Source organism: Chiloscyllium plagiosum, chromosome 30, assembly GCF_004010195.1.
Source record: "Chiloscyllium plagiosum isolate BGI_BamShark_2017 chromosome 30, ASM401019v2, whole genome shotgun sequence".
NCBI lineage: Eukaryota > Metazoa > Chordata > Chondrichthyes > Orectolobiformes > Hemiscylliidae > Chiloscyllium > Chiloscyllium plagiosum.
The window spans coordinates 8,723,230-8,743,765 of NC_057739.1; the positions used below are offsets into that span (position 1 = coordinate 8,723,230).

The 20,536-nt window shown below is 43.7% G+C and overlaps 1 protein-coding gene across 3 annotated transcripts in view; it reads left to right on the forward strand.

Annotated features, from left to right (window-relative positions):
* Positions 1-5,087: 5,087 nt before the first annotated feature.
* LOC122564753 (chloride intracellular channel protein 4-like) overlaps positions 5,088-20,536 on the forward strand; it is a 31,726-nt gene continuing 16,277 nt past the window's right edge. The window contains exons 1-3 of one of the 3 annotated variants that reach the window (XR_006315988.1): positions 5,088-5,479; positions 13,909-14,018; positions 19,137-19,262. Coding sequence is in view for 2 of the 3 variants with exons in the window: in XM_043719917.1 (XP_043575852.1) it covers positions 5,444-5,479; positions 13,909-14,018; positions 19,137-19,262 (272 nt within the window). In the remaining variant the exon portion in view is untranslated. The remainder of the gene's footprint in view (positions 5,480-13,908; positions 14,019-19,136; positions 19,263-20,536) is intronic. The other 2 variants (XM_043719917.1, XM_043719918.1) reach the window with 2 other exon arrangements.

A 20,536-nucleotide genomic window follows, 5' to 3' on the forward strand; every position in this document is an offset into this window, starting at 1 on the left:
GAAAGTTGATATTTGGAAATTTTTTTTTTTAAGGGTCGGAACGTTTGTCCATCACAGGCTTTAAACTTACTATCAATGTTCCCTCTAAGCCATACAGCAATTGTGAAGATACTCACATGCTTTCTCCTTTAGGATATGCTCAGCGGACTTGCAAATGTAAAGGCAAAAAGTGAGGACTGCAGATGCTGGAAACCAGAGTCTAGATTAGAGTGGTGCTGGAAAAGCACAGCAGGTCAGGCAGCATCCGAGGAGCTGGAAAATCGACGTTTCGGGCAGAAGCCCTTCATCAGAAATCTATGCAAATGTAAAGGCATAAATCATTGAAATAAACAATAAAATAAATAGAACAAAGATATCATTACTTACTAAATTGTAAACCCAGTTACAGCTCATTCAATAAGTTATAAACTTTCATACTTTTAAGTACAATGTATGACTGGGGGAGAGTTTACATGAGTTCAATTCATTTGTAAAGCTTGCCATCTGTGGCCACTTTAACAGTGTATCCGTGAACGAGCCAGGATATACATGTGATGTCTTTTATATTTGTGTGTGAAATTACCTATCTGCAGACAACAGAAACTGCTGTCAATTTCACCACTGTAATGATGATGAACAGTGACAGTTCCAGCATCATTATACTCACTGAAATATAGGTTATTGTGAAAGGGTAGGAATTTGAAATATTTTTCAACATTTGGAAACTGTGCAAAGTAGCATTGATCAGAATTGAGCCCTCTTTCAGAGATTGTAGCGATGAATTAGATAACATTACAACCAACAATACTGCAAAAAGATTTATTGTTGTATTGGAACAAAAACTTTTTTTAAAGGCAAAATACACTGGATGCTGAAAATCTGAAACAAATACGGAGAACGCTGGAGAAACTCAGCAAGCCTGGCAGCATCTGTGGAGACAAGCAGAGTTAATGTTTTGAGGCTGTTATGACTTCTTCAACACTGAAAAAGTGTCATATCAGACTCAAAGCGTTAACTCTGTTTATATCTTGGGATGGCACGGTGGCTCAGTGGTTAGCACTGCTGCTTCACAGCACCAGGGACCCGAGTTCGGTTCCAGCCTCGGGCGACTGTCTGTGTGGGGTTTGCGCATTCTCCCCGTGTCTGTGTGGGTTTCCTCCGGGTGCTCTGGTTTCCTCCCACAATCCATAGGTGTGCAGGTTAGATGATTTGGCCATGCTAAATTGCCCATAGTGTTAGGTGCATTAGTCAGAAGGAAATAGGTCTGGGTGGGTTACTCTTCGGAGGGTCAGTGTGGACTGGTTGGGCCGAAGGGCCTGTTTCCACACTGTAGGGAATCTAATCTATCTCCAAAAGCAAATTTTGTTAGTTGTCTTCCTTTTCTGTCTTCCCCTGTTTCTTGTTCATTTTAAACTTCAATTTACTTTGGTGTTGAAGAATGTATTTTCCCCATGCGACTTAGTTTTCAAATATGTTCTTCACTTGTTCTCATGTTGTGCCAAATCACCCTCTGCTCAAGGCAGAGCAAGTTAGAATATTAGCAACAGTTCCTTCACCTACTTTCTTCCTACTGTACACCAACTTGTACAGCGCTCAGGGTTAATTCCAGCAGAATAACTAGGAGATTTAAATTGAATGAATCTGCAATCGAAGGCTACTATCAGTATTGGCAACCATGTAATTATTGGGCTGTTGCGAAAACTAACACTCTCTCTAATCTTTTCTGCCAATGAGTGGACCTCAGAGGTTCATACAAGGTACCAGTCTCCAGAATCAGAAGCTAATGTTTCGGTATGGCTTTTGGGATGCAATCCCTCTTTACAGTCTGCAGCACGCTTTGAGGGAACATTGGCATAATCCCATTTGGTACACATATATCCTTTAAGGAAAGATATCTCCCATCCTTCAGAGAAGGATGTCTGCCGTCCTGACTTGATCTGTTCTACAAGTGAGTCCAAACTCTCAGTGATGTGGTTGATTCTTAATGATCCTCTGAAATGCACTATGATGCCACTCGGTGTTGGCGAATGTGATTGTTCATCTCATCCTAAGACAATGCCTCAAAGCGAGGATGATAATTGCCACAGAGTCCCATAGAGAGAGAGAGATCAAAAGATAGATCAAGAGGAAAGAAGGAGCCATAAGAAGTGAGGATTAAGTCAGCACAAGATTAAAGAAATAGAAAATGGCAGGTGGCAGGCTAAGGGGGGAGGGCACACCATTTAGAGAGAAAAAGAGAATTCATATTGACAGTCATTAGTTAGACATTTGGTTAGTCTGTTGTAGTCATAGAGTCATACAGCACAGAAACAGACCCTTCGGTCCAACTTGTCTGCACCAAGTAGATATCCTAAACTGATCTGGTCCAATTTGCCAGCATTTGGCCCATATTCCTCTAAATCTTCCCTGTTCATGGATAGTTGATGAGGAGTTGTCGGTCTGCTTTCTTGAGCTTATTTTTGCTTTCATATCTTTGACCCTTATCACCCAACCTGCGTCAAAGCCAATTACATGTTGATGAAGCAGCGAATAGGGAATTCCCTGCACACTCTTCCCAATTATTCAGGTCAAAGCCAGTCATCTTCATGTAGACTCTCAGGCTAGCTATTACTACCTTGAGGACAGTGATAGGGATGGGTAATAAATGCAGGACCCACAGCCCATTAATGAATAATGAGAATATTTTTGACTGACTTGATTTTACTCGAACATATAAATACGTGCATGTTAAAACACTAAAATTTTATAATAGCCCAGATCTTCCAGTCACTATCAATGCTGCACACATTGATGCTACCCACAAAGATTTCTGAAACCCAACTTTTTGGCCATTGTTTCAGCCAGGACTTTCCATTTTAGCTGAAGCAATGATGGGTCATCACAGATATCCGTCAGCAGCCTGAAGAGAAAACAGATATCGAGAGAAGACACACCCTCTATTTGCCCACATTCAGGCAAATTCTAAAGGTCTCAAGTCCTTCAATGATGGAATGGACGGGTGACTAGCCGAGTGTGTAATGGTTGGGTTGAGTCACGGGCTGGCAGATGAGAGAGTAGTCCAGTGAAGTGTGCAGTTTGATCAAGTAATTGAGGCAACTGTCTGGGGAAGGGGGTGTCAGGTCAGGGCTTGAATATAGAAATGTCCATAGTAGCAATAAGAGTAGGCCATTCGCCCCTTTGATTCTGCTGTGCCATTCAATGTGATTGTGACTGGTCATCCAACTCAGTCCCCATCTTCCCACTTTCTCTCCATACCCTTTGATCCCTTTGGCCCTAAGAGCTGTATGTATCTCCTTCTTAAAATGCTTCAATGTTGTGGCCTCAACCACTTTCTGTGGCAGAGAGTTCCACAGGCCCACTACTTTCTGGGTGAAGAAAGTGGAAGAAAGATTAGGACTCTTGATTGTAGTGCTCAGTTCAGCTACACGGGCTCACCATTGAGTTAGGTCTGTATTAATCATCGACTCAAAAGGTACAAAAGGAGGCCTTTGGCCCATCGAGTCTGTCCCACCAAGAATATACAAATGTTTACACTAGTCCCTGCATTAGACCCAGAGCCTCAGATTGAAGTACTTTTTAAAGGTTGTGAGGTTTCTTGCGTCAACTACCTTTTTTGCCAACGCTTTTTCTCAAATCCCCTCTAAACTACCTGCCTTTCATGTTAAAGTTGTGCTCCTTTGCTATTTAAATGTTGACTAAGCAGACATCTACTTTCTATCCATCCTGTCCATGCCTCTCATAATCTTACATACTTCTATCAGACCCCCTCTCAGCCTTCTCTGCTCCAAAAATCGCAACCTGCCCTTATCCAGCCTCCCTTCCAAATGCTCTATCCCAGGCGGCATCCTGGTGAATCTCCATTGCAGCCCCTCCAGTGCAATCCCATCCTTCCTTTACTGTAGTGACCAGAATGGCGCGCACAATTCTAGCTGTGACCTAACCAAAGTCCTGTACAGCTCCAACATGGCCTCTCTGCTCTTATAATCTATGCCACAACTAATAAAGGCAAGTGTCTGAAATAACTCCACGATGAAGTTATTATCCATCCCATCACCAAGTCATCCTTTATTTATAGGTGCTAGTACATGACACTGACCTAGCTGGCACAGAGCCAGCTCCTAGGGTGAACAGAACCCCTGACCCTCCTGTTCACCTCTGTCAGCTAGGGCTCTCTGATTGGACCAGATTTACAGCCCCAATTCTATGAGGTCCACCTGATTGACCTTGTTCCAATCATTACAGTGTCCTATATGCCACCTTCAGCGATCTGTGGACAAGCACCCCCAAGATTCCTCTGTTTGAACTTGAGTGTCTTGCGTTGAGTACTCCCTTGTTTTGCTCCATCTTTGAAAGCAAATCACCTCACATTTATTAAAGTTAAATTCCATCTGTCACCAATCTGACAAATATCCTCCTGTAACCGAACACCTTCCTGCTCACTATTATCCATACAGCCAATCTTTATATCATCTAAAAACTTCCTTTCCATCCCCCTCCCAACGTTCTCATTTACATCAGACATGATGTGGTGTAACATTTCCCGTCTGCCTATGTAGTGAAATCCCACATATTTACCGCAGGTCCCTCAAACTGAGCTCAGAATTGAAGACGGTCATGAAGTATCGTGCCATTCGAAATCAGCCGATTGGATGCTTAAACTTTGCAGGTGATTTCAGGGGATGTCGGGGCACCAGCACTACCACAGGGCCCCAGTGTGATTTCTCCAGTTTACGTTCACTTGCTAGAGCTCTTGTGGCACAGTGGTAGTATCGCTTCCTCTGGGTTAGGAGGTTCAGGTTCAAGACTCAACTAGCCTGGAAGTGTGTCATGACATATCCAAACAGATTGATTAAAAAAACCACATCTAGTTGCTGATGATGCAGATACTGGAAGACCTGAGTCAAATCTATTGAATATGACACCACATTAATTTCCTCAATACTATCCAAAGCATCTGGTTTGCTTTGGACATATTTAAAGTATGTACCAATTAGTTGATCAGATTACACCCATTGTCAATGATCCAGTAACATCACTTCCACATTCCTAGTACTCAGCTCCACGAACCAGTCATTCGCTGTGTACAACCTGAAATCAATACCATTTGGGAGGAGAGAAACTATCTGCTAATCCCTCCCACACCCTTTCAGTTTCTGGGTGGCAGGTTGCATAAACAGTGCACTGAACAACCAGCAAACAAAAATTGGTGCCTCCGATCAAGAGAGATCGGTAAATCACTTCAGTTTTATGCTGGGAAAAAGAACGCAAATTCTCCTGATCCAACAGTTTGGAGAGGGAGCACGATTCCCGAGCTGTGGTCAGCTTCTGCGGAAAGGCTTCAATCTTTCACTGAACTTGCTGGGTGTGGCCTTGTAGATCAGTGTTTAAGAAGCCAACCAGAAAAGCTGGGGATTTACTGTCAAAATCAGCTGCTGAGCAAGTTGCTGAATACAACAGGGACAGAATGGCAGAGGACCCCAAGATCGAGCTGTTCATTAAGGTAAGAGCTGATTTGAAACATCAAAGTCTTATGTCAAACTTTAATTTTTTTTGTTGAAATAATTTATTTAAACTTCCTCCCTTGATTAAATTTAAAACACTTCTGTTGTAAAAGTGATAGGATTTAATCAACTCGCTTTGAAATGATAGCAACTTTGTTTTGGACTGTCCTTCATGTAACAAATTCATTTAGTTCTCTCTGTGGAAAATTGTTTCGCACTCTGAACTTTGCATTTCAAGTAAGAAAGAACAATTGGAATTCATAGGCATTTCCTGCTCATGAAAGTTGAATTATTTCTTCAAAGGCCAAGCAGTTTCTGTTGTGAAGACTTTAGCTTTACACATGATCCTAAGAATGCTCTTTCCTAATGCATATTTTCACTATTTGCTTTGTGCGTGCTTAGATCCACCTGTTTTAATTTGAAGTAATATTTCCAGTTGGTTTGATCTTAACCACTTATAATTCAGCTTTTAAGAGGTTCCGCCCTGAGATGCATTCTTTCAAACTCTGCACAGGAATGTGTTTGTTTTGGTTTTCTTTTCCATCTTTAAGTTTTTCATCCGTTCTCTTTGCTCATGCACATATCCCTGTCATTCTGTTTACATTTGCTTCCCACGTATTCCAATTATTGGTTAAGATGCTTTTAGCATTGCTCGCAAGACCTTTTACAACAGTCGTCTTCGAGTGATTTCAATCCATTAGTTAGCACATTTATATTTCATGTTCAATTTGCCCTGTTTCTGCCCCAGTAGTCAGATTAATATATTTTTATTATTTTTTAATCTGCCATCTCTGTGGTTCTCTTGCATGGGTGGTTTTCACCAATCTATTGAGCTTATTGTTTTGTTTGCCTTTGACAGTCATGCTAACATTTTGGTGATAAATGTTTGGAATCTCTTTGAGGACTTGCATACAAAGGATAAGTAATTGATTTTTGGGACTAGTTGCACACTATATTTTAATCAGAATTTGGGTTGGCTAGGTATAGGGAAGTGGATATACAGGTATAAGTTACAGACTGAAATCTATCAGAATTGATTTGATAAATTAAAAAGAGACATTTGAGTGATTTTAGGATTAGATTGCTATCAAGGTTTCTTCATTACAGGCAGAGCTCATAGTGATATTTGATGGCAGAACCATCTGTTCATTCCAGCGCCTCCTGTCGCTTACACGTGATGTTATAGATTCTGAAAAATTAATGTTGGCAGTGTTATCACTAACTCGTAACTATGCAATCTACAATTCTCAAAATGAACAGTACTCTTTCCAAGGAGTTAAACGCACCAATGAAATGCAGCAAAGCATGACCAACTTCTGGTTTTATTTTTCTGTATTTGTTCATGGGAATATGGATATTGCGAGGACGCCAGCATTTGTCTTTCATCCCTAGTTGCGCTGGAGAAGGCAATAGAAGCTGCCTTCTTACACAAACTACAATGTTGCAACAGCAAGACAAGAAGCTGAAAATACAAAGCAGTTTACCTTTGACAAAGGTGATGAGAATAAATTACCTTAAACCTGGCAAGAGCATATACAGAACATGGCCTCTGATTTCAAAGTTGCAAATGATAAATAGTACAGGTTAGTGAGGTGGAAATGATGACTGCAAGTTACAACACAGGAGGTATACATTTAACATTGATTATAACCAGTTGTAATACCATCTAACCAACATGGATCATTAGTACAAACCAGTTTTCACTGTTATTGTGTGCTCTTAACATTTAATTTATGGTTCTTTCCAAGTTTTTGCTTTACTCATTATGCTTTAAATGTTCTCAGTTGTTGTTCTTGTTCTCTGAATGGCAGGTTTAGGGAGCCATGGATGACAGGTGAGGTTGTGAGACTAGCTAAGAGGAAAAAGGAGGCGACTGGAAGAACATAGCAAGCCAGGCAGCATCACATGGTGAAGAAGTTGATGTTTTGGGTCTACCCCTTCCTGAGGTCCTGAATAGATTAGATTAGATTCCCTACAGTGCGGAAACAGGCCCTTCGGTCCAACCAGTCCACACCGACCCATCCTGAAGAAGGGTTATACCTGAAATGTTGACTTCTCCACCTCCTGATGCTGCCTGGCTTGCTGTGTTCTTCCAGCCTCCTGCCTGTCTACTTTGGATTCCAGCATCTGCAGTTTTGTTTTGTCTCTAAGAGAAAAAAGGAAGCATACATAAGGTCTAGACATCTGAAGGCAGACGAAGCTTTGGAAGAACATTAGGAATGTCGCACCAATCTGAAATGAGGAATTAAGAGGGTTAAAAGGGGTCATGGAATCTCTTTAGCAAACAGGGTTAAAGAAAATCCCAAAGCCTTTTGTTCGTATATAAGGAACAAGAGGGTAACTAGAGAAAGGGTTGGCCCACTCAAGGACAAAGGAGGAAAGTTATGCGTGGAGTCAGAGAAAATGGGTGAGATTCTTTAATGAGTACTTTGTGTTGGTAGTAATCAAGGAGAGGGACATGCTAGATGGTGAGGTTAGGGACAGATGTTTGATTACTCTGGTTCAAGTTGTCATAAGGAGGGAGGAAGTATTGGATATTCTAAAAGGCATTAAGGTGGACAAGTCCCCAGATCCAGATGGAAACTATCCCAGGTTACAAAAGGAAGCAAGAGAGGAAATAGTTGGGGCTTTAACAGATATCTTTGCAGCATCCTCGAACACAGCTAAGGTCCCGGAGGACTGTTTAAGAAGGGTAGCAGGGATAATCCAGGTAATTATAGTCCAGTGAGCCTGATGTCAGTGGTAAGGAAGCTGCTGGAGAGGATTCCTGATGAAGGGCTTACGCCCGAAACCTCGATTCTCCTGCTCCTTGGATGCTGCCTGACCTGTGCTTTTCCAGCACTACAACCTCGACTCTGATCTCCAGCATCTGCAGTCCTCACTTCCTCAGAGTACAAATTACTGCCCAGTGTGGCAATGCTTTGTGCTTTATGAGGCTGCAGGGAATGAGAATTATGAGGAAGGTATTGTTATAGAAGCAGCTATCTCTCTGGAATTGATATTTTGGGTGTTGTCAAGCCTATCAGGCAGACACATGTACACATTCTTTTGGAAAATGCCATGTCAAAATGTGAAAGGATCCCATTATCTAGTGCAGTCCTGAAAGCCACAGCCCTATGAGCATCTTCAACAATGAGATTATTTTACATCTAATTCACAATACAGGATCCAATTCAAATGGTCTGTACCAGTGTTTATAATCTTCGGCCCACCCAATTCCTTAAAACTGACCAACATGTCCTCCTATTCCTCTCCCTCATCTACATAACTAGCTTCACCATCTATGGCTATTATCTCAGAACTATTCCTTGTGGTAGGTCATTTCACACACACAGACATATAACAGTACAGGCCATTGGACCCTCAATGTTTTGTCGATCTTTTATCCCACTCTAAGAAACCAGGTGAGATCTTCCAAGTAATATTTTTTCTGAGCTCTGAAGTCTTTCCTCCATATTGGTATCCAGATAGAGCTGCTATCTTTAACAATTGCCTGGCCAACCTTTCAAAAATGGCCTTGCCATCCCGAAACTCTCAAATGCATATCTTCCAGTTGGGAGCATGGGTCAACATTGAAACCAGATTTTCAGGTGAGGCAGGGAACAGTGTTTCCTTGTACCAAATGGTATAGCAAGTTCTATCTTACTTCCCTTCACTACAGACACCACACCCAGCATTCAGCACTGCCATTGCAAAGTTAGAACTGATTAGCAGTCCTTGTTTCAGGAGTATATCTCTGTAAAATTGTCTCTATGTACAATAGAACAGAGTTAATATTAAAACATGGTAATAAATATATGTTCCAGTCGGGGACTATAAGACATGCCTGGCTTCAAACACACAGATCCTTAAGGTGAAAGTAGTCAATGTTGAAACTGTTAAAGACCCAAGTGTCATTGAGTTCTTCCAGTACCCTAATGGCAGAGTCGATTTTGTTGGCCTCAGCTGTGCACCTTAGTCCTTCTAAACTCTTGGTTTGGAGTTTGACACTGGTATTCAAATGTTTCACTATCCAGCATTGATGCTCCTCCTCCTTAAGGATTATGATCTTTCCCACGTTGCACAGCAGCATTTCTTGTCCATTGGCTTGGTGAGACTTCTAACCATTATAGTTACGTAAACACACGATCCCAATGACTTGTCCTCGTTTGTGTTTGTTCAACTCAGCAAGAGTCCTTCCACAGCACCTTCCAAATTCATAATCCCTGCCATCTGGAAGGATAAGGGCAGCAGATGTATGGGAACACCACCACCTACAGTTCCGCGCCAAGTATACCATTCTGATTTGGAAATGTATCATTGTTCCTCCAGTGTCACTGTGCCAAAATCTTGCAACCCCTTCTAAATGGTGTACCTTTACCACATGGACGGCAGGGGTTAAAGAAGGCAGCTCACTGCTACCTTAAGGGCAGTTAGGATTGTACAACCCACATCCTCAGAATGAATTTTTTTTTAAAACTGAAAGTTCACTTACCATTTTCAGCATAGGCTGAATGTTGAGGAAAGGTAGAATTCAACTCCAAATTTCATCACTGAATGTGTCTGTGGCCATTGCATTGCCTTGGAGCCAGCTTTCTTACTGATGTTATTTCACAAACATTTAAAAGCACATCTTACCAAGCTGGTATCTGTGGCTCACAAAAAGCTGAATAACATACATCTATTTGGTTTTACGTTTAAAGTGCTTTATTGCTTGTCAAGCAGCAAACTAATCTTGTTCAGCGCCATTTAATCTTTTGACAACTGCCAATCAGAAAATGACTGAGTAAGGTCAGTGTGACAGTCATGTGGAATGCTTCAACATTGGGTGAGGTAGTGCAGGAGAATCTGCTATATCTGCAGTCACAGTTCATTGGACGCAAGAATTAGCTAGATTGTATCATGGGTCAAGATTAGAGTCATGCTGGAAAAGCACAGCAGGTCAGGCAGCATCCGAGCAGCAGGAAAAGTCAACATATCGGGCAAAAGTTTCCTGATGAAGGGCTCTTGCCTGAAACACCGATTTTTCTTGCTCCTCGGATACTGCCTGACCTGCTGTGCTTTTCCAGCGCCACTCTAATTTTGACTCTGATCTCCTGCATCTGCAGTATCCACTACCGCCTAAATTGTATCATGGAACATTGCAAGGTCTAAGACTATGTGTGGAGGGATAGACTGAAGCTTGAGGTAGCTGTCACAAAGGCTCACTGGGGAAAAGCCACCTTCCTCGGCCCTCCCAGCATGGTGCTCTGAAGGACTGGAAGCAATATAAAAGTTCTGAGGGTGAATGCACCAGGAAGTATTTGGCATGAAATGTAAATGTAAAGGTAGTGGTAACCTACAATGGCTAATATTGTGAGGCAGTTCATGTAATTTATTGAAAGGAACCTTTCCTGCACACCATATGCAACATCAAATTTAACACTCTTAATAAATAAGCTTTTCCAACTTTTCAGAACTAAGCATAGCATGGAAAAACCTGAGCATATCATAAGATTATTGTAACAAGCGCGGGTTTCCTCCGGGTGCTCCGGTTTCCTCTCACAATCCAAAGATGTGCAGGTCAGGTGAATTGGCCATGCTAAATTGCCCGTAGTGTTAGGTGCATTGGTCAGAGAGAAGTGGGTCTGAGTGGGTTACTCTTCGGAGGGTTGGTATGGACTTATTGGACCGAAGGGCCTGTTTCCACATTGTAGGGAATCTAATCTAATCTAATCTAATCTAAAGCATTGCAAGATGGCATAATGGAATCATTGTAGAGAGGAGTGCTTAGAAATTGCTTAGGATGGAATTAGGAGAGTTTTTATTCTGTGACATGAGCTTGGTATTACAAGTGGGAAAGAAGGGCGATTTGATTGACAGTCAAGCATTATCCAATTTTTGCATTTCAATTAGTGCAGGACTGAGTAGCCAAGAACTGGCTGACTAATGATTGGAGAGTAGGGCAAGGCATGTCATAAGCCTCCAGGAATTGCTTTTAATCACGGTTGGCATTCCCAGTTAACTGGAGTTGCGACATCATGTGGAGGTTGGACACCACATTGGTGAGGCCTCTTCTGCTGTGCTGTGTTCAGTCCGGTCGCCCTGTTATAGGAATGATATTATTAAGCTGGAGAGAGTTCAGAATGTTACCAGGATGTTGCCAGAAATTGAGGGTTTGAATTATAAGGAGAGGCTGGATAGGGTGAGTTTTTTTTCACTGGAGCATAGAAGGTGACCATATAGAGGTTTATAAAATCATGAGGGGTATAGATAAGGTGAATGGCAGTTGTCTTTTCCCTAGAATGGGGGATTTCAAGCCAAGGGAACATATTTTTAAGGTGGGAGGAGAAAGACTTTAAAAAGACATATGGGGCAACCTTTTCACATCGAGAGTGATTTATTAGATTAGATTACTTACAGTGTGGAAACAGGCCCTTCGGCCCAACAAGTCCACACCGACCCTCCGAAGAGCAACCCACTCATATCCCTACATTTACCCCTTCACCTGACACTACGGGCAATTTAGCACGGCAAATTCACCTAACCTGCACATCTATGGACTGTGGGAAGAAACTGGAGCACCCAGAGGAAACTCACACAGACACAGGGAGAATGTGCAAACTCCACACAGACAGTTGCCCGAGGGGGGTATTGAACCCAGGTCTCTGGCGCTGTGAGGCAGCAGTGCTAACTACTATTTATCTGTGGAATGAGTACAGTTATGGTGTTTAAAAGACATTTGGATGAGTAAATGAATAAGAAATGTTTGAAGGGACCTGGGCTAACAGCAGCCAGGTGGGACTCGTTTAGTTTGGGATTATGGTTGGCATGGACTGGTTGGATCAAAGGGTCTGTTTCCATTTTCTATGGCAGAATTTGGACCAATGTCCAGTGGTGCCAGTTATCAGCCCTCTTCTTTCAGTTGTGGAATTTTAATGGTGGTGGAACTTTCGTTGAAAAGAGATGTTTTAGACATGTCTTTGAAAAAATGTCTTTGGGGAGAGGAACAGGAGAAGCTAATGTTTGAGGCTGAATTTCCAGAGAGCTGAGCCATGACATCAGGGATTCCCCTTCATCGTCCATGCTCAGTTGCATATAGGACACTGAGGATAAGCTAAATTCGAACCTGCACATTTTTGGATTGTGGGAGGAAACCAGAGCACCCGGAGGAAACCCACGCAGATACAGGGCGAATGTGCAAACTCCACACAGACAGTCGCCTGAGGCGGGAATCGAACCCACATCCCTGGTGCTGTGAGGCAGCAGTGCTAGCCACTGTGCTGCCCCGCATTTTCTGTTTACTTAGGACAGAAGTCGTGATAATGGCAAGTTCAGCCATTCTGCATGGCTGAAGTGTTAACAACCAAAGAAGTCGTGCATCAAATTCACCAAACACTGAATCACACTTGGCACATCACCTATTATCATGTGCATATTGCCTGCAAATTGCTTTGGTAAATCCTGAGGGTGTGAAAGGTTCTGATGAAATGTACATTCCTCAGGAAACTCTAGCTTTCTGTAAAAAGCAGTTATTATCTAGTGGCCACACACTACCCAACATGCCTCGGTTTCCAAAGCAACAACATTTTTTTTTGTTATGAAACTGCCTCTTGCATAGCACAGTGTTGCTTCATTCCTCTGAGAAATTCTCGTGGTGTTCCTATCTGATCTAACATACTTTTAGAGTCAACAATCTGAAAGGTCCCAGTGATTTCATTACTGTGAGCCAAAACAACCAGTTGATTTTAGTAAAATAGTGCATTGTATGAATGCTCAGTTTTAAGTCTCAAGGAGTCATCTTAGTGAAGAATTCTCTTATTTATTCTCTTGTTTGTTTTTATTTTCAGCCCCGTTCACCACACCTTGTCCCTCCTGCCCCAGAAGTTGCTGAGGCTTGGGCACCCTAATCCAATAGAACTTTTCCTCAATCCCACTCTGTACTATGCATATCTCCTTAGAATAGAATCCCTATTCTAAGGGGTGAAGAGGCCCTTCAGCCCAACCAGTTCACACCGACCCTCCGAACAGTAATTCACCCAGACCCATTGCCGTACCCTAACTTTAGCCCGACTTCTGCACTTAAACCATACATCCCTGAACACTATGGGCAATTTAGCATGGTTAATTCATCTGACCTGCCCATGCTTGGACTGTGGGAGGAAACTGGAGTACCTGGAGGAAACCCACACAGACATGGGGGGAATGTGCAAACTCCACACAGACAGTTGTCTGAGGCTGGAATCGAACCCGGGTCCGTGGCGCTATGAGGCAGCAGTGCTAACCACTGAGCCACCATACCTTTGTTAACGCTACATCTGTGCCTTTTAGTGCAGTTAATGCTGTCATCAAACTATCAGTAGTTATGCAATTGTTTCATGTTTTGAAGAGTTATAAGAAGTGCCATTCCTTTGCTCCAGCTAATTGAACAAAGACCACCATAACAATTGAATCTTTACTTTGTGTGCAGGCCAGTGACGATGGTGAGTCCATTGGGAATTGTCCATTCTCCCAACGCTTGTTCATGATCCTGTGGTTAAAGAAAGTTGCTTTCACCATTAACACAGTGGATATGAAGAGGTGGGTGCTGTTTCAGGTGAACTGAGTGTTGATCCTAGAGACAAAGGTACAAAGAGATATGACAATGGGCACTCTTGGAGCTAAAGCCTGAACGTTTAGTACAGACCTCATGTTCTACCTGCAACATTATTATTTTTCGACCTCCCCTCCAATATGCCCCTTTCAGATTTGATTCTCAGCTGTTTGCCTGGTCATCTCCAAGAGAGCCCTGATGATATCTCTGTGTCAACCTTTTTATTTCACATTTTGGTGTTTAATTATTTGAGGAAGGTTGTTCTTTGCCAATTACTGCAAAGAACAAGAAATTGTTTGAGAACGTAATGTTTAATTCAGAGCTGACTGCCTTTAACTTACTAGGAAGGAATGGTCGCTGGTGAAGTTTCAACATTTAATGTTTTAGCTTGTGTGTAACTGATCACTTGTGTGAACGTTATGTCTCTTAATCCTGTGATGTCTTAGACTAAAATTTCCATTTAATTCACAGTCTTTTCAAGCTGGGGATTAGATTAGATTAGATTAGATTACTTACAGTGTGGAAACAGGCCCTTCGGCCCAACAAGTCCACACCGACCCACCGAAGTGCAACCCTCCCAGTTCCATTCCCCTACCTTTACCCCTTCACCAACACTATGGGCAATTTAGCGTGGCCAATTCACCTGACCTGCACATCTTTGGACTGTGGGAGGAAACCGGAGCACCCGGAGGAAACCCACGCAGACACAGGGAGAATGTGCAAACTCCACACAGTCAGTTGCTTGAGGCGGGAATTGAACCTGGGTCTCTGGCGCTGTGAGGCAGCAGTGCTAACCATTGTGCCACCTGGGGATGTTATGGAACTTCTGCTGGGTTGTACAATGCCCTCTGAAATCCGGATTCATTTTATTATTCATTCATGGGATGAGGGCATAGCTGGCTAGGCCAGGATTTATGGCTCTTCCCTATTTGTCCAGAGAGCAATTCAGAGTCAACCACATTGCTGTGGGTCTGGAGTCACATGTAGCCAGACCAGGTAAGGATGGCAGTTTCCTTCCCTAAAGGATGTTACTAAATCAGATGGGTTTTCCCCTGACAGTCGGCAATTGTTTCTTGGTTATCATTAGACTCTTATTTCCAGATTTATTTTTATTGAATACCCCGGTGGGATTTGAACCCACGTTCCTGCCCATTACCTCTACACCCCTGAACATTTTCTGCATTAACAGTCCAGTGATAACACCACTCAGCCATTGTCTCCTCATTCATTTCCTTCTGCTTATCATCACTCCATCCCCTGCTTCCCTGCCCCCCCCCTCTAGTTATTGGTTATCAAGTGTAAACTCCAAGGTGTTCTTAACTGTTTCTTTGTGAAAGGTGGCACAGGTAACTGCGTCTTTGCATTACCCCAGAGTCACTTTATTAATAATTAAGTGGAAATTTAAGATAATTGAGGGATATGTTGGTTGGATGCATAGAATGGTAACAGGCCATTTAGCCTATCCTGTTTAACCCATATCTTTGCAAGAAGTCAATTTGTCCCACTCCTCATGCTTTTCCCCCAAAGCCCTGCAAACATTTTTCTCTTAAAATGTTTATCTAGGAAAAGATAAAATTGCCATAGTCTTACCAAGCCATAGCACTGCTCTCTCATTAAAGAGAGATGTTTGGTAGGGGTTTAACCTGAGGGTCAGCACACCTCAGGTGGGGGGGAGAGATTGAGAAGGAAAATCATTCATGGTCACCTCAGCCAATATTTACCCAACTTCCTTTTGAAAGTCATGATTGGGTCTGCCCTCACCACACTCCTAGACAGTGCATTCTCACTCCCTGCTGCAGTATTTTCCTCAAATCCACCAAAGACTGAGCAATATTTAACTAATTTGTACTCAAAGTGCATCTCTCTGTATCTCCGTCCCTCTTTCTCTATCACCTTCTCTCCATTTAGAGTCATAGAGATGTACAGCATGGAAACAGACCCTTCGGTCAAACCCGTCCATGCCGACCAGATATCCCAACCCAATCTAGTCCCATCTGCCAGCACTCGGCCCACATCCCTCCAAACCCTTCCTATTCAGATACCCATCCAAATGCCACTTAAGTCTATGTCTTTTTTCTGTGTCTTGTGATACTCTGCACTGAGTTAGATGTCAAACTCTTGTGGTTTTCTTTATTCATTCACAGGATGAGGGCGTCGCTGGTTAGACCAGCATTTATTGCCCAAAGGGCAGTTAAGAGTCAACCGCATTGCTATCCAAGATTAATTTTAACTCAGTGCCTTGTTGCAAAGCTGAAAGTTTACTGTAGCCTCTTATGAGTAAATATTGTTTCATTTGATGTGAAAACACATCAATTGCACTAAAACAGCACTTTATGGATGAACAGGATCGGTGAGGCAGTCCTATGTTTGAAAGATTAATTGACTAAGAATGATTTTTGTCTCTCTGCTGACCATTGGGATTCCCTGGGAAAGAAATTGGGATAGCCAGTTCTTCCTGGCATAAGGCCCATCACAGTTGGTACATATCAAATGCAAGCTGTGAATCTCTGAGCGATTATATTGACGCGATATGCCACGTTATGAGAACTGTTGTGGAGCTAATTCCCTCAGCCCCCAACCACTATCCTTACTGTCACATCCGCTCCTCATTTTTGCCATAGCCATTTCCACCCCCACTAATGCCACTCACCTAAACACCTCTGACAGCATCGCCTATGTCACACTCCCCGCCCCCCCCAATGCGTGGGTGAGTGTCAATTCCGTAAATGACATCACCCACGGTCTCTCTACTACAACACCCATTCCAGTGACAGTCTCCTCCCCCACTCCCAGCATCAGCCCTGCACCAGGTCCTAGCTCCCAGCCCTTCCGTGTTTTCACCATCCCCCCCAACATCCCCCTCACTGAGGATGAACAAACTGTCCTCAGTAAAGGCTTCACCTTCACCCCCCTCCGCTCCCGCATCAACAAATTCAACATGCGTTCTGACATCGAACACTTCTTCCGCTGCCTCCTCCTCTGGGCTTACTTTTTCCACCAAGACTCCTGCCCACCTTCCGAGGACCCCTTCTCCTGCCTCCAACACACCCCATCTACCTGGACACCCTGTGCCAGTCTGTTACCCGCTCTCGATCTCTTTATTTCCAACTGCCGCCAGGCCATTGACTGCCTCAACCTGTCCACCCCCCTCCCACACTCCAACCCATCACCCTCACAACGTGCAGCCCTCCATTCCCTTCGCTCCAACCCCAACCTCACCATCAAACCAGCGGACAAGGGGTTGTGCAGAGGTAGTTTGGCCACTGATCTCAACACCGCTAAAACCTGGTGCCAACCCGAAGACACCACCTTCTACTGCTCCCTTGGCCGTGACCTCACCCCCCCCTACATTACCAAACCATCATCTCCCAACCTTATCACCTCAGGGGATCTCCCACCCACAGCTTCCAACCTCATTGTTCAGGAATCCAGCACCGCCCGATTCTACCTCCTTCCCAAAATCCAGAAGCCTGACCACTCTGGCTGACCCATTGTCTCAGCCTGCTCCTGCCCCATCATCTCCACCTACCTCAATACTGTCCTTATCTTCCCCCCCCTCCCCGGGCCAGGAACTCCCCATATACTTCTGGGACACCACCCATGTTCTCCACTTCCTCCAAGATGTTTGTTTCCCTGGCCCCAACACCTCAGCTTCACCATGGACATCCAGTCCCTATACACCTCCAACGCCATGACAAAGGCCTCCAAACCCTCTGTTTCTACATCACCCAATGTCCCCACCAGTATCCTTCCACTGACACACTCATTCGGTTGGCTGAACTGGTCCTTACCCTCAATAATTTCTCCTTCGTATCCTCCCACTTCCTACAGACCAAAGGGGTAGCCATGGGCACCCGCATGGGCCCCAGCTATGCCTGCCTCTTTGTCGGGTATGTGGAACATTCCATCTTCCACAGCTACACTGGTACCATTCCCCACTTTTTCCTCTGCTACATTGATGATTATATCAACACCACCTTGTGCTCCCACAATTTCACCCACACCTTCCACCCTGTCCTTAAGTTCACCTGAACCATCTCAGACACCTCCTTCCCCATCCTGGACCTCTTCATCTCCATCAACGGTGACCGATTCAACATGGCCATCTTCTACAAATCCACCAACTCCCACAGCTACCTGGACTATACCTCCTCCCACCTTTCCTCCTGTAAAAATGCTATCCCTTATTCCCAATTCCTCTGCTTCTGCTGCATCTGCTCCCAGGAGGACCAGTTCCATCATAGAACACACCAGATGGCCTCCTTCTTCAAAGACTGAAATTTCCCCTCCCACATGGTCGATGATGCCCTCAGTCCATCTCATCCACTTCCCGCACCTCTGCCCTTGAACCACAACAAGGACAGAACCCCCCGGTCCTCACTTTCCACCCCACCAAACTTCATTTACATTGCATCATCGTCCTCCATTTCCGCCACTTACAAACAGACCCCACCACCAGAGATGCATTTCCCTCCGCACCCCTATCCACTTTCCATAAAGACTGTTCCACACCTTCCCCCACACCTCCGTCAAAGCCCTAAAGGAGCCTTCCACATCCATCACAGTTTTACCTGCACTTCAACACGTCATTTATTGTATCCGTTGCTCCTGATGCGGTCTCCCCTACATTGGGGAGACAGAAAGCCTACTCGGAGAGTGCTTCAGATAACATCTCCAGGTCACCCACACCAACCAACCCCATCGCCCCATGGCTGAACACTTCAACTCCCCCTCCCACTCTGCCGAGGACATGCAGGTCCTGGACCTCCTCCATCGCCGCTCCCTCACCATCCGATGCCTGGAGGAAGAACGTCATCTTCTGCCTCGGGACCCTCCAATCCTGTGGCATCACCAGTTTCCTCATTTCCCCTCCCCTCACAGAGCTTTTGCCCGAAACATCAATTCTCCTGCTCCTCAGATGCTGCCTGACCTGCTGTGTTTTTCCAGCACCACTCTCTCGCCTCTGATCTCCAGCATCTGCAGTCCTCATTTTCTCCTTCCTGCTCTATACTTACTGCTTGTTCTCTGCTGGCAAGCTCCAAGCTTCATTTAGGCCTCCGAGGTGTTTTGAAGCACAATCATTGCTCCTGTATTCTCCCTTGCAGGAATCCAGACATGCTCAAGGATATTGCACCAGGGAGTCAGCTGCCTGTCCTCATTTACAACGGTGATCTTAAGACAGATAACAACAAAATAGAAGAATTTCTGGAGGAGGTTCTCGCCCCTCCCAAGTAAGTTATGACACACTGCAATGTGATCTTCAGCACTTTTGCCTTTTCGTTAAATGTGCCGTGATGCAATGTTCTCCTGCACAATGGAGACAGGAAGAAGGTATTGGAGATGTGCTGTGCTTCTTGGGTGCATGAGCAAATCTTGCTATCGTAAACAATGAAGACACAAATAACTGAAAGTGGCTGAGAAGTCAGGTACAAGAGCATGAGAATTATAGGAGGAGGCTCTCCGATATAGAAGGGTAGATCAACTCAACAACCAGAAACATTAGAATCCTACAGCAGAGCAGGATTCATTTGGCCGATCTTTGCTGTTTAAGCTTTTTGAAACAGCTATCCACTTCCTCCCACTCCTAGCGCTGCAGGCGATTCCTGCTTAATTGTGTATCCAATTCCATATTGAATCCTGTTTACTGAACAGCAATGTTCCATGCAACTACACAGAGCTACAAATACTTGTCTCTCCACAGATGCTGCCGGACCTGTTGAGGTTTTCCAGCAATTAATGTATCACAGGCAAATTTCCAGCGTCCACAGTTCTTAGGTTTTTTTTTGCACAAAGAAATATATCTGACCTGACTTTTTTACCAATGGCTTTAAACCTGTGTTTCTTATTTGAACAATTGATGTGGAGGTGCCGGTGTTGGACTGAGGTGTACAAAGTTAAACATCACACAACACCTGGTGATAGTCCAACAGGTTTATTTGGAAGCACTAGCTTTTAGAGCACTGTCCTATTGACATGTTGGACTATCACCTGGTGTTGTGTGATTTTTAACTTTGAACAATTGAGACCATCTCATTCTCACTATCTATAGCATCAAACCTCTGCTGAACTTTTAACTTAATTCCTTAATTTTTCCAGTTTAAATTAAGAAGAACTTTAGTGTTAGCTAATACCTTATTTCTTTACTTCTCAACTAATTCCATGAAGGTCTGTAATGCTTAACTTTTAAATTCCTCTTACTATTTTGCAACCAAGTTTTTAAATTGGAGTCATGTGTGGCAACACTGTACACTTTGCACTGTACTCCTATATATCTGTCCTTGAGTACACATGACAATAAATCAATATCATTTCTGAAGTCCATTTCCCCTTAACTCTTTTGTTTGTGAAGAGCAATGTCAGCTTCCCTGAGACCATTATTTCTCCTGAAGAATCTATTATTATTTTCAAAAGGCTCCATTGTGTCTTCTCTTGTGGTTGAGCAAGTTGCAGACCCTGAGGCATAACTGCTACAGTTGTAGACAAGAACTGTAAGTGCTTTCATTGC